We start from the raw sequence: 14,190 nt of genomic DNA on the forward strand, positions 1-14,190 counted from the left end.
TCATTCTGTCACCAGTCTAACTCATCACCCTTTAAGCTTTTAAGGAGCTGGGATTAGGATACGAGCCTTTATATTTTCCAAATCACCAATTAATATCTGATGCATACCAGACCTTGAGTAAATGCTTGCTAAATCAATTTATATTTTCAAGAGTTAACACAGCAAAGTGCTAGACCTGCTTCTTCAACAGCCTTCTTATGAGAATACTTAACTCTATGTCCTACCAAGGCACACAAACTTTCAAAAGCAAAAAAAGCTCTCTTGACTGTCCTTCTCCATAAAAGGTTTTGGAGTTCCTCTCTTTCAAGCAAGACAGCGATCAAAGGCTTAGCCCATTACCAGCTCCAGGGGATTTGGTATCAAAGTGATCAGTCTAGATCCAGCATTCACCCTTAGGCCCATATCACCCACAGCTCTGTTTCATTAGTGGCATGAGGATATATCTCCCCTCCCGCACAAGACTCAGGGACTTCTGGGGGACAGGCCCCATTTTGTTCATTCTTAGCACCTGGAAATCAGCCTGGTCATGGGGCTTCCAGTGTAGAGAGGCAGGTGCTTGGTAGTGCATGATAAATGAATGAATGAATCCACAGCCCCCTAAAGCCAAGTCTAGAGTTAAATGTCCCCTCAGTTACTTAATGCTTTATTTCAGGAAAAGTCTTTCCTAAAAACATATGCTTTGGAAGGAGAAAAATTCCAACAGAGAAAATCTCTTGTGCTTCCCTTCCACGTAGGGGAAACTACATAGTAGGAGGTAACAGGATGAGCTGATTCTCACCAAACAGTACTCACCTGCAATATGAGGGACTCCTTATCCCCTTCTAGACGTGCCAAGCGTTCCTGGTAGGTTTCATTAGTAGCAGCACTGTGGTGGTTTATCTGGGACTAAAGAGGACAGAAAAAAAAGAATATACTTAAAAGGTTGGAAAAACATCTTACCAACTTCTAAATGAAAGAGGGGATGCATGTAATTTGTGAGGATAGTTTCACTGATTATATGTACAAAACCACTCATCAAAACAGGAAACCACAAGATTTCAAAACTACCATGAGGAGAACCAGATCACATGCCACTGAAAGGTGTGCCCTGGAAGTTGGCACAACCACCCCCTGGATGACCTCACTCCTGGCCAGGAGGGCCTCTGTGAAACTCTAGGCCCAGCAGTGCTTGACTTGACCAGCTGGGTCTGGGTTAGCCAGAGGCACAGCCTCCAGAGGCATGTCGACAATGAGGGTCTGCTCTTTGAGGAGACTGGAGAGCTGGCACCATTCACCAAGGGACTACAGGGGAACAGCTTCTGCATAGATCTTGGTATCTCCTAACTCTCACACCAGGGTCCCCTGAAGCCAAGGCACACCTTGCTGCATGGAGGCCCATCCTGAATATCACAGTGAGCACGAAGGATGGAGGATGTCAACTACAAGGCCCTTCACTCACACATCCCTTCCCACCCCAATCCCACCCTCCAATAAGAGCTTTGGTAGCCAGGCTAGCAGGTCACATTTCTGCAGTGCTAAGAGCTGAGAGAAGCAAGCTAAGACAAACATCTTGAGAAGAACTTAAATAATAGCCAGAGGGATGCCAGAGCAAAAGCACAGGAAATGACAGGTAGCCAGAAACTACAGAAAACAGAGGAAAGGGAGAGGATGTGAAATGTCAGAGGAGAAGCAGAATCTTACAAATGCCCTGAGCAGAGAAAGGAGGTGTCACTTTCTTGGGTGTGTCTGACCTGGTTGTGGGCAGACAGGAGAGAAGGAGCTAATGTCACCAAGCTGGCCCCAACACCTCCTTCCTCTATGCGAACGGAAGACTGAAACCAGACTGGTCTGCAATAGGCCACCTAGAGGGTTGGCAGTCTGAAAAAGTAGATCTGATTGCTAAATGCGTAACTGAGTATCATACAATCTGAGCTGGTCCAGTGAAATCAGTGCTTCAGTATTCACGAGGGAGGTGTCTACCACCCTAGAGGAAAGTTTTAATTGTGTAGAGGCAGATGTGAGACCCAGAGTTGGGCCACCTTGTCCTAGGCCATTTCCCCACATTTCAACTTTTAGCATGGGCTCTCCCACCACCATGAGAAAAGGCACCTCCTTCCTCCTCTCATCCCACCCCTTCCCAATGCACTGCATAGGTGAGGGGCAACAGAGTCATGCCCAGTCCTAGAACAGAAATGTGGACCAAGCATACTGCATTAACCCTGGAGTCTCACTAGTGAAAGATGCATTGCTTGTTTGTTGAAGGTGCAGCCAGAGGACAGGCCCAGGGGCCACTCCCCAGGCCAGCTGTGCCAGGCAGCACCTGCTGCCACACCTCTGTCTTCTGCTCCAGCCCCTCTGGAGCCTATGTCTTGTTCATTGTTATGGAAGCTCTTAAGAACATTAACAATCACAAATGACTTCTTTGTTAATGGCAGTTTATTGTTGCTAAATTAATATTCCAGTTCTCACATGATCAAATTCTCTGACTAGAATCCAAGAATATATTATAATCTATATTTTCTCAGAACCTGAGAAGGAAAGATAGGAGAATAATTCTTAATAGCAGGTCAACTTCTTTGTCAAAAGAATTCATATGATGGTGATTTCCAGTGAACAGAGAATTAAAAAGGACCCAGGTGTCCAAGTGAAGCTCTGCATGTAGCACCCCAGTGCCAAGTCCACATGGACAAGGAGCCACCTAGCTCTGGAAGCTGCCCATTCTCTGGCAGGAAACGAAGGAGAGAAGACCAAAGGGAAGACTCCTTCCACAGACTCCAGAAGCCACTGTACCAACTATGCCTTATTCAAATGGTGTGCAGTATATTCTTCATTATAATAAAAGGTGTACCCATACAATCACCCAGAGAGGTAACTATTTTTATTAGTTGAGAAAGAGTAAGAAAGTTGAAATCAGAAATTCAGTTAATAAAATGTATGACCCAGATTCTATAACACATGCTAGAAGGGGGATCAAAAATCTAGCAGACAATGGAAAAAGAGAAGCACAATCAAGTTAACAGATGCGCAGATCAGTGTGGTAAAATCAAATCAATTGCCTAGGAGAAGCATAATTATTCTGGAGCAAGGGAGAAACTTCATGTTTTCATACAGAGATTTTGTGTAATAGGATCAGCAATACCCAAGATGACACCCTTAGAGTAAACAGAGCCCAGTAGAACTCATTGGTTTTGTGTGATGTTCTCAGAATAGTTCAGAGGCTAGTGGACAATATGGGCCAAAGGTGAAAGCAATTCTATGGAGACTAATATAATACGGTTCAGGCACAGTGCTGTAAATACACAGCAAGCACCTTGTGCTCAGCATGTGCCAGGCACTGTTCAGAGCACTTTGCCATAATGTTTGAGTTTCCTACAAAATGTTTCTATTAATTAAAATATATTTGAAAATCTAGAAGCATTGTTAGAGGACCTAGAACAGTGGTTCCTGATATTTGTCCCTCCTATAACAGATTCAAGGAGCCAACTCCTTTCCTAGCAGTCATACTGGTCCATACAGCAGTGGTGTGCATGGCAGACAGGTCCCTCCCCCACCCCTAATCACTGTTCTAGAGGAACAGTGCATCTTCCTCTTCTACAGGTCCTCAGAATCACTGGTCTCCAGCAAGCTTTTTAAAGGTATTAAACAGCAGTGAAAGATAATGTTCCAGACAGAAACGCAAAGTATCACTATCCTTTGCTTTTGATGAAGTCAGAGCTATGTGTTTTCATGATCTATATAGGACTGGGATGTTAAAAAAAATCTGCATTCTTCAGAAGGGCATAGGCCAGGATCAAATGCCACCTACACCTGGAGAAAAACTTGGAAAGCATCTGAGAACAGGGCCAAGAAGAGGATTGTCTTGCTGAATGCTAATACTCATCAGCCAAAGGTAAGGATTTGCCTTTGGGTGAATCTGTATATTCTGTATTCTTATAATGCGGCAACAGGTTCAATCACGTTCTAGTATCATTCTTGCATTATAAAATGACTACATCATCAGGGCACAAGCTTTGTGGTTATCAAAATGTGATTCCAATTTATTGAGAAATATATTTTAAAGGACTGAGTTAGGACACACCTCTGTTTTGCTCTATTTTAAAGAGAGCTTGCTTGGTCAACAAGTATACCTGCTTCTTTAATAGTGGAATTGCAAACAGAAGGCTTGGATGGATAGTGGGTCCCTGCATGATTCCAGGTTTGAGGCATCCCTGAAAAGTCTTGTCCATGTTCCTGATTAGGTAAATCAGTGATAGGGCAGTTGCCCAGCTCTCCATGAATGAAGTCAGGTTGCAAGAACCATGCGCACATTCCACAGAGAAGAAAGTCCAATCAAATTCTAAAGGATGCCACATGCTAATTTTCTGGGTTTTTTTTTTTTTTTTGGTTGTTCTTTTTGAGATGGAGTCTCATTCTGTCACCAGGCTGGAGTGCAGTGGTGCAATCTAGGCTCACTGCAACCTCTGCCTCCTGGGTTCAAGGGATCCTCCTGCCTCAGCCTCCTGAGGAGCTGGGACTACAGGTGCGTGCCACCACGCCCAGCTAATTTTTTGTATTTTTAGTAGACATGGGGTTTCACCATGTTGGCCAGGATGGTCTTGATCTCTTGCCCTCGTGATCTGCCCACTTCGGCCTCCCAAAGTGCTGGGATTACAGGCATGAGCCACTGCACCTGGCCTACATGCTAATTTTCTATTGTTTCCCACTGTGATATGGCAAGTGACTCTAAAGGAGAGTATCATCCACCCCCTGTTCTACCTGTTAAGGATGTTCAACCCACAGATGAATAGAAGAAAGAGCTAATTTTTACTCAACCAATGACATTAGGCACTAGGCTAGACCTGCCAGTGGTAAGCTCTGTTACATATATTTGATCAAACTTCCTCCCCCTCTATTTTGATGGCTATTGCTACAAATGTGACAGGGAAAAGTCAATCTTCTCATTCAAATTTTCCACTGTCAGAACTGTTTCTGATACTGTAATTCAGGTTAGTTACCTAAAAATATTGTGAGAACCATGTAATCTGTGTGCCCTATGGAGAATTGTTAACTACAGATATTTCCATATCCTCTTCAATTTTGACTAGAGAATGCCACAGTGAAACATACTACCTCTCCTATATCATGGAACTGAATCAAGACAAGGGCTTCTTGAATGCATATCGTTAAGAACTCAGCACCACCTTTCTGTCTATCAAGCTTTGCTCTCAAGAGGCTGAAAAAAGTCTCGGACACAAGGAATTCATCCTCTGAAACTCAGATCTTGTGGAGGCAAATATAAAACACAGCACGGAGTTGTCATATCAAAGTCTTCCCTAGGCCTTGAGAGTAATATTCCGGAGTGTTTCAGAAACAGTGACAACACACCTCCTTGATTCTTACAGATTATCCTAGGGTCTGTTTCTATAAGACCCAAACTGTTACCACTGCTGGGGCTGGGCAAGCCTAATGTGGAGCTTGAGCAATTAACAGCCTAAGGTGTGGGTATTTTCTAAGCCATCCCTAACTGAGAGGGGCCTCAGGAAGATGTATCAGTTGTGCAGGATATTCTATGGTTGGGATTCTGGAGTTGATCATGATAGTCAATCAGCCTCAGCAGGGAGAGGATAGAAAGAGAACCGTGAGTAGCCAGGAGGGAGAGGACTGGCTGACCAGCAAGATTCCAGCAGGGATAGTCTCCACATAAGGGGCAGTTTGGACCGTACAATGACACTAGCCTAACCTAAACCAGGTCCTGTCCCTGCCTCTCCCATCCCTCCCCTTGGTCAGTAAGAAATTTACTCTTGATAAGTTCCTCAGGCACAGAGAGCTGGATGCTGGCAGACTCAAGAAATCAAGATTTCTGCACCTTGGAGAACATTGCATTTTAGGGATGAGATTTTCAGGGGATGTGTAAGGTCCAAAAAAGAAACTTCATCATGAATTGTGGTGAACCCTAGATCAGCTGAATTTTGCCCTTGTTCTCTTGCTAAGAAAAAGGAACAGAGAAGACTTGTATCAGTCTTGGCAGAGAATTCTTCAGCACCTTGCTTTAATGGAATCTATTGTTTGTGTAGAGTAGGCTAAGATCATCGCTTTTACTGTAATTATGTGGCACAAATGAGGGCTGCCATCTTCTTAGAAAGATCCTCATCTCCCTGCCACTTGATCCAAGCTTGACTTGTTGAAATCCTTCCTCTGAATTTTTAAACTTGGGAACATAGCATGGTAGTGGTGGTGCCACAGTTCTGAGGTTGTCAGTGGCCATGTCCTGCTCCATGGGGAAAAGGCTGGCTTGCAGCAAGAGACAGCTATGAATCCAATGTGCACAGAAAAGCAAACAAAAGCCAAGAAAAAGACTGGAGGCATTCTCATCCCTGGTGCATGCTGTCTAAAAGCAGAGATATATTCCAGCCCTTCCTGTTGGTTCCCTCTTGGCCTGGTTCAAACTGAGTTTCTGTTATTTGCAACCAAAGTTCTGGTTAATCCATTTGTCTCAAAAGGTGATCAACTGACTAAAATTTACTCCTTTGGAAACAGACCTGTAGGAAAGAATTCCTGCTATTTGGATATAGTTCTGAATTGCAAAGGAATTCTGCCACTATTGCTTGATTTGCTTAAACTGGCAATTTTTAAGATAGGACTGTCGGTCCTAAGCCAACTATAGTTCAAACCAGGATTATCGTCAGGGGCTAATTGAGATCTACTTTGTGGCATAGGGAGTGTCTGTGTGGGATGTACTAGGATAAAAAGGAAACCCAGTCTCCTTTGTGTGTGGAATAGATGACTTTCTATCCACCACCTGTTTGCTTCCATTCTTATTTCCCATGTAGAACAAAGAGGTTAAGACAGGGAATGAATACAAGATGCAACAGGCCCATGGGCATCAACTGGGGTTGGTGGAGGTGTGGAACAGGATGTGGGACATGAAAAAGTAAGTTCAAACAAAACAAGAAATCAACAGGAGCTGAAGTCTAAAAGATATAATCAGAAAATGAATCAGAAAATGAATAAATGAAGGGTAAATAACAGAAATATATCTAACAACTGTTTAAGAAGTTATGTTGAGAGAATTACATGTCAGACACAGCTATACAAATGCCAGGTCTGGGCACTGGGAGGCTGAGAGCTCTGGGTTCCCTGTTCCCCTGATTTGGCCCAGCTGAACTTCAAGTCAGGGGATCCCTGGGGACTTTCTTGTGTTGCTTCCATATTCATTTACAGAATTCCTGTTGCATCCTCCTCCCTAAGGGACCACCTTCTCTGCAGAAAGAGGACAAACCAAGAATAATTAGGAGGGTGGGGATGTACCTAACCATGTGTAATCTCAGGTAGGTCACCTCATCTCAGGCTTTCCATCCTTTCAAAAGAAAAAATCATGCTTCATGGAGCAACAGAGAGGGTCAAGTTAGGTCAGTATACCTGAAAACGTGTGGCACTAGAACTACAGAATGCTCTTTTTTTTTTTTTTTGTGAGTCGGAGTCTCACTCTGTCGCCCAGGCTGGAGTGCTGTGGCCGGATCTCAGCTCACTGCAAGCTCCGCCTCCTGGGTTTACGCCATTCTCTCGCCTCAGCCTCCCAAGTAGCTGGGACTACAGGCACCCGCCATCTCGCCCGGCTAATTTTTTTGTATTTTTTTTTAGTAGAGACGGGGTTTCACCGTGTTAGCCAGGATGGTCTCGATCTCCTGACCTCGTGATCCGACCGTCTCGGCCTCCCAAAGTGCTGGGATTACAGGCTTGAGCCACCGCGCCCGGCCCAGAATGCTCTTTATAGTAGGGTGCTCTAAAAATTCCTGTGTGATATAAACAGTTTTTGAATAATCATAGGAATATAGAAATGATTTATAAATTATAATTTAACAAATGAATTTAGCTAACTTATAAATGAATTTAGCTTTGTTTCATCTAAAAGACCAATGTTCAGTTAGAAGCAGCAGTTAGAAGGCATCATTTAATGCCTTGTACAAAAAGTTTTAATTAATTCACTCTTTTTGTATAAGAGAACAATGGGGGCGATATTTCTGATCAGGATGCCTAAGAAATATCTATAAAGATCTGTACAAACAACCCAAGGAAACAATAACCAAAATACTTTCAGGCTTGAAATGAAAAACAAAACAAAACAAAAAGAAAGCCTCTGTGATAGTGACAACACAGAACCCATCATTAGCTAATAGCCCTGGGATCATGCCTTTGGGCCACAATGCCAAAGATGAGTTCACTTCTCCACTATCCCTGAAAAAGTGCTCACATCTTGGAGTCATATATTCATGGCCACATTTTTTTCTTTCGTACAAGTGTTTTACTGTGTACTGTAAGTATTATGTGCTACATACATGTTTATAATGAGTATATTGGGAATTTCTGTAGCTAATAATAACCAATCATAAACACCTGGGTTTTTATTTCTGTTCCAATCTAGAGGTTAGTTCAAATGCGGGTTAAACATGAACTTTTCAGCCAAGTTAACCCCCAGCAGCCTCCTCAAAGACATCACCCTCTGACTGCAGTGGCTGTTCATATCTATGACAATGCTTTCTCCTGGCCTAGCCCTTCCACTGTAGCTTGGCCACGGGATAGCCATATTAGTCTCTTCATGGAGCTCTAGACAGGGTCTGAGTGCTTGATGCCATGGCTGGGGTCCTGCAGATTTGTGGGCAGCATGACTGCTTTATGGCCTGGCTGGCATTTGCAAGGAGAACACACCCTTCACATGTGCTCTGGTACACCTCAGGGATGCTGGGTGAGGGCATTTCTGTAGCACTCCCCAACTGGCATGACCCAGGAGACTTCCTTCTGGCACTGTACTTCACTGAACTAGGGGAAGGAGTTGGTTCCAGAGTAGTCAAATGAGGCAAGGGGAAGATCACAACAGGGCTGTCATTGGTATACAAGTAAGGAGTGTGGGAAAACCTAAGACAGTCAGTTCCCCAGTGTGACAGCTCTAGCCATCATGTTGGTTTCTGAAGCCAACAGTTGTTTCTCAGAGCTCTTGCCTTGGGATCTTCAAAATGCATCTGCCTTCTTTTTTTTTGATATCAATAGCTGTCATCTTGGCCAGGTAAAGAATTACATTTCCTTCAGTGCTTCTAATAAGCTATAAATTCCAGTGCCTTCAGGATCTTGGCCACAGTACATATACTGTCCCAACTGGTCAGAGCATGTTAAATTATATGATGGCTCTTTGCCTGTAAATACACTGAGATTTTGAACACAGCATGTTGGGTAAGCCTGTAAATATGCTGAGATTTTGAACACAGCACATTGGGTAAGCCTTGTCCTGGATAAGCCTTAAAATGATTCTGCCTTATTTAGCCATTTAGATGACATGTATTTTTAGCTGAATAAGAAAACAAAAGAAAATGCGTAGTGTTGCCATGCTGCCTGGTCAAAAGGATCTTATCAAAATCCAGAAAACCAGTTACAAGTGAACCATAGCTGCCAGGCACAGGGCACCAGGGAAGATATCCAAGTTACTAAGGCTATATCTTAAGCTCAGAAGCACCACTCACATGCAACGCCTTTTAGAAACTTAGAAGACATAAACCTTAAGAGTAAGGGACCAAAATAAATAAATAAACAAAAATGATTGGATCACAAAAGCTACAGTCAATTCCTGCTACAGGACTCTGGTTACCCAACACCAAGGGATCCCAGTAGTATGAGTGTAGGCAGGTGCTTATAAAAAAGAAAACTTCCCTTAGATTTTTTTATTAAGGAGTTCTAGGGCTTTCTGGCACTTATTATAAACCTGAATATTCCCAGGACCAGTTCTACTTTTTCTAGGTGAAGAATGGTCAAGCCAATCTACCACCTTTGGCACAGTGTTAAAGAAATTCCTTCCAAATGCAATGTGAATAGAGTGCAACCAGATACTTTGCTACCAGGAGTCCAACAAGATAAAGTCTATCCTGACCTTGACCCTTATGCCCTCCTCCCTTCAATTATATATAAGGTGAGGTTAAGTATTGCTGATGGGGTTATCATTCAATGATCTAAATGTCCTCTTTTAAGGAAGAACAACAGCAAATAAATAGCTTCTTGGTTGACCAATGTTCACGTCATCACACTCCATGCATGTATTTATTCAATGACTTGAATAATCTTGAGCACCCACTAGGTATCACTTTCTGTACTAAACAATGATTTAGTTCCTGCCCTTAAAAAGCTCTGTAGTATTACAGGGAACAAGGACAGAAGTTAAAAAGAAATCAACCTTTGCAGCAGGATGTAATAAGTACTATCATAAAGAGTTGTATGCACATGAATGGCAGGGGCATAGAGGAGAGACAAAAATATTTCACCTTCAAAAGAGAGAAGAGGCTTTAAAGTGGAGGCACCATTTGAATGATTGAGTCTGAAGGCTATAAAGGAATTCCCCTAGGAGAATGTGAGAACAGCAGCTTTGGAAATAGCCTTCCCAATACAGACATGCTACCCATGAAGCTATGACAATCACTACCCTTCAGGCATTCTGGTCTTCTGGAACTAACACAGCAAACACAGGACACCTTGAAGATGAACTGGCCATCAGTTCTCCAACCAAGGGGCTGGCACGAAGCTCCTAACTGATCTTCTTGGGGAGCTGGATTTGTAGAGAAACACGTTTGATTTACCAAGATTTTTTTTCCCCAAAATTATAACCTTGGCTGAGCTTGGTCACCGCTAAATTCTCTTTATCTGGTGGCTGGACACATAAAAAGCTTGTATCACTGGGCTGCAGAAACAGCATTTGTATGTGTGCTGATATCCTGTAATGAGAGGATGTGAAAGCCAGGAGGAGAGTAAAAAGAGAATACTCTTTGAAGACTGTCCTCATCTTGCCAACTCCAATAGACGCACTGAGTCATTATTACTGGAAACAGCTTCAGAGACAGTGCAGCAGGACTGGGTGCTAGAGTTGGGGTGGAGTGGGCGCTGTGACTCTCTTAGCTCCCCTGGAGGCTTTGGAGCCTGGTGTCTCTTCAACTGTCTAGACCTCCCATATGAGCAACCAACAATCGTATAGGCATGAAAGATCCAAAGTTGGAGAACACAGAATTAGGCAAGGGCCAAAATGAGGAGCTGCTCCTTGGGTCACAAGAATGCCATTAATCTATAAGATTTCCAGATGGAAGTGAATACAAAGGAAAGTGTATGGGGAAGATTGCTTGAGAACTAGAGGCAGCAAGAATAACATTACAGAAGGAATTTAAAAGCTGACTATAGGAACAAAGCTAGTGCTCACTGGCTTCAGGAGTGACCAGGAGGGAGTAGGGATGAACAAGCAGGCTAACAACTCACCAAGAATCTTAATGGTGAGAGGAAGGTAAGTTATAAGGCAGCATGAAGAGGCAAGCACAGGGTCAAAGACAGTTTTGATTTGTTTTTTCCCTGAGAATTGAGAAGCATTTTCCACCAAGGGCAAGGGACAAATAGGCAGGAAGGAGCCGAGAGAAGAAACAATCAGAGGAAGAAGAGAGCTGGAAGAGGACTGGGTCAAGGACAAGATACTGGGATAGCCTTGGCTGAGAGTAGGGACTCTTGGCCCATGAAACAGAAGGATGCTGAAACACAGTTACATTTTGCGGTGAAAGGGAGGGAGGGTGAGAGACTCATCTCAGTTTGGCTGTCTTTTTTTTTCTTTCTTTTTTTTTCTATGACATTGGTAGCGACATCAGTTGAAAGGGGGGTATAAGGTTGGAGACTAATGGAAAAGTGTGAAAGAGCTGCTATGGAGGATGGGACAGAGAAAAGCAGGGATGAGTCAAGAGATCCCTAAGTGCTGCTGCCAGCCCACAAAACCAACAATGACTGCGCTGCTCTGCGGTGCCCACAAGTTATTCAGCAAATGACCCTGGTGTGATGCCACTTTGTTAAATCCCACTGGGTAAAAGAGACCTCTCTTCAAGGAGCTGGCAGGAGTAACAGGTGCTGGGTGTCAGAGATCGCAGAATTCTAGCTTCTAAATTATACCAGGAAATATGATGTACAGGCACCTTGGGTGTGTTGACTAGAAATAGGAGGTACCATAGGAAATTGAGGACAGCTAGTGCTCTTGGGTGACCATATCCACTGTTGCCTTTCCCATGGGATTGAAAAACCTCTCTTTTCAGAATCAAGGTTGGGTACATGGCTCCTGAGTAACCAGAGGTTGTCAGTTCTGATCGATGTCATCATCTCCATAACTCTAACACTTATGAAGTGCTTCCTAAACACTTAACCTATATTGAATTGGCTGGGCGCAGTGGCTCACGCCTGTAATCCTAGCACTTTGGGAGACCGAGGCGGGTGCATCATCTGAGATCAGGAGTTTGAGACCAGCCTGGCCAATATGGCAAAACCCAATCTCTACTAAAAATACAAAAATTAGGTGGGCGTGGTGCCGTATGCCTGTAATCCCAGCTACTCGGGAGGCTGAGGCAGGAGAATCGCTTGAACCCAGGAGGAGGAGGTTGCAGTGAGCCGAGATTGCACCGCTGCACTCCAGCCTGGGTGACAAAGCTAGACTGTCTCAAATATATATATATGTGTGTGTGTGTATATGTGTGTATGTGTGTGTGTGTATATATACATACATGTGTATATTATATATAGAGAATTGTTTATCCATATATTATAGTCAAGGAAATTAAATTCTAGGAAGGTTAAAAAAATTGCCCAAGTCTACACAGAGGTGAAATATGAGTCCAAGGAATCTAGATCCAGGATCCATGCTCTTAGCTAGTAGGAACAGCCTTCACAGAAGCTCCTGCCTATTTCTGTAACTTTCTCTGCAGTCCAACATGAATGCAAGACAAGTCAGCGTTTGGAGCAAGGATGCCTATGTGTCTGCCTTTGCAGCTCTTCTGGCCCAAGTGGCCAGGCTACTGGATCAACCATTTGAGCACCAGATGACACAGAATAAAGTCTCACATTAGCAGCTTAAGTTCATTCCACTTTCTACTGCAGAACCCAAGCCAACTGCATGGGGGACCTGTAGTGATTCCATTTTCTTTGTGACTTCGAGTTGGAATTTGCTTAAGCACTGAGAGTGCTGGAAGCCAGGAAGCAGTGTGAAGATGCTGACAGTCTGGGATTTCTGTTCCTGGGAAAATGAATTCTTGCTGAAAGAGCAGTGGGTGGGTCCCACAGACCCTGCTCGGAGCTATTTCTAGAGGCGTGTTCATGGTTGTGTGGGTTGGATCCACTGGCCTCAATGTAGGACAGGTGGGAGCTGTTTGTGACTGAGTCCCTCTGGATACTTGTGGCAGGAGACTACCTTATCCCTAGGCTTTGTCTGTTAGAGAATGAACTAGAGCATCAGCCCTGATTAGCCTTCATTCAGCAACCACAGCCAAGCTGGCCGGATCCAGCAGCCAATGAGGCCTCTGGTCACCTATGATGGCCCAGGTTGCAGCTGCCTCTTCTAGGTCTTCAATATGCTTGGCTTGAGACCTCAATCTGGAGTGTGGGAAGGTGCATAGAGCTGAAGCACTGAATGGCCTGAGAGGCACTGCTAGGAGAGAACCTGGTCCCATCTGTTCCTCTTTCAACTTCTCCCTTCCTGATAATCACCAATAGCAGTTAATAGCAAACATGTTATTGAGTATTTCCTACATGCATGATACTGTACTAATTGTATCGTTTTAGTCCTCATAAAGCCTGTATGTGGTAGGTACTATTATCTCCCTTATTTTACAGTTGAAGAAATCCAGGCTTTTGAGATAATTTACCTTGGATCACACAGCTGGTAGACGTGGCAATGCTAGGATTCTAATCCAGGCCTCACTCCAGACTCCATGTTCTTAACTATAATGTTAATATTATACACTATCCCATCCCACAAGGACCCTAGAGCAAGGTTTCTTTTCTGAGCAAATATTTCCCCTCCAGCTCCTTGCCTCTCTGACCATAGGTATCTCCCCTTTGCCCTGAGACACTAACTACCACCTTGCACTGCTCAAAGGGAAAGCATTCCTGCTCTGTGTACCAGGTACCTCTTCTTCCAGAATCTATGCCCTCTGTAAAGGAGAATGAAGATGACAGTGTTTCTACCTTCAAAACCATGAGTTCAGAGAAACCAGCTCTCCACGCCACCTCAGCTGAAGGAAGCACAGGAGAAAGGGTGGGTGAGCTGTGCAGATGGGAAGTGCTGCAGACCTGGGCTACAGAAGGTGGGGAGGGAGGGCCAGCAGAGGCTTCCTGGGAAAGGACAGCCTGGATGGAGTCAGATGAAGTGGAAGAGAGTTAGACAGGAGGTGGTCATCTGGG

General features: G+C 44.0%; 1 protein-coding gene across 12 annotated transcripts in view; it reads right to left on the reverse strand.

Moving 5' to 3' along the window:
• Nucleotides 1-14,190, reverse strand: part of PPFIBP2 (PPFIA binding protein 2) — a 143,781-nt gene that overhangs the window by 63,073 nt on the left and 66,518 nt on the right. For 11 of the 12 annotated variants that reach the window (XR_004436128.1, XM_033206945.1, XM_033206932.1 and 8 more), the window contains one exon: nucleotides 793-885. Coding sequence is in view for 9 of the 12 variants with exons in the window: in XM_033206945.1 (XP_033062836.1) it covers nucleotides 793-885 (93 nt within the window). In the remaining 3 variants the exon portion in view is untranslated. Of the gene's footprint in view, nucleotides 1-792; nucleotides 886-1,769; nucleotides 1,774-11,838; nucleotides 12,087-14,190 lie in introns of those variants that run through there. The other variant, XM_033206929.1, reaches the window with a different exon arrangement.

The sequence above is a fragment of the Trachypithecus francoisi genome, unplaced genomic scaffold, assembly GCF_009764315.1.
Source record: "Trachypithecus francoisi isolate TF-2019V2 unplaced genomic scaffold, Tfra_2.0 Lachesis_group8, whole genome shotgun sequence".
Lineage (NCBI taxonomy): Eukaryota > Metazoa > Chordata > Mammalia > Primates > Cercopithecidae > Trachypithecus > Trachypithecus francoisi.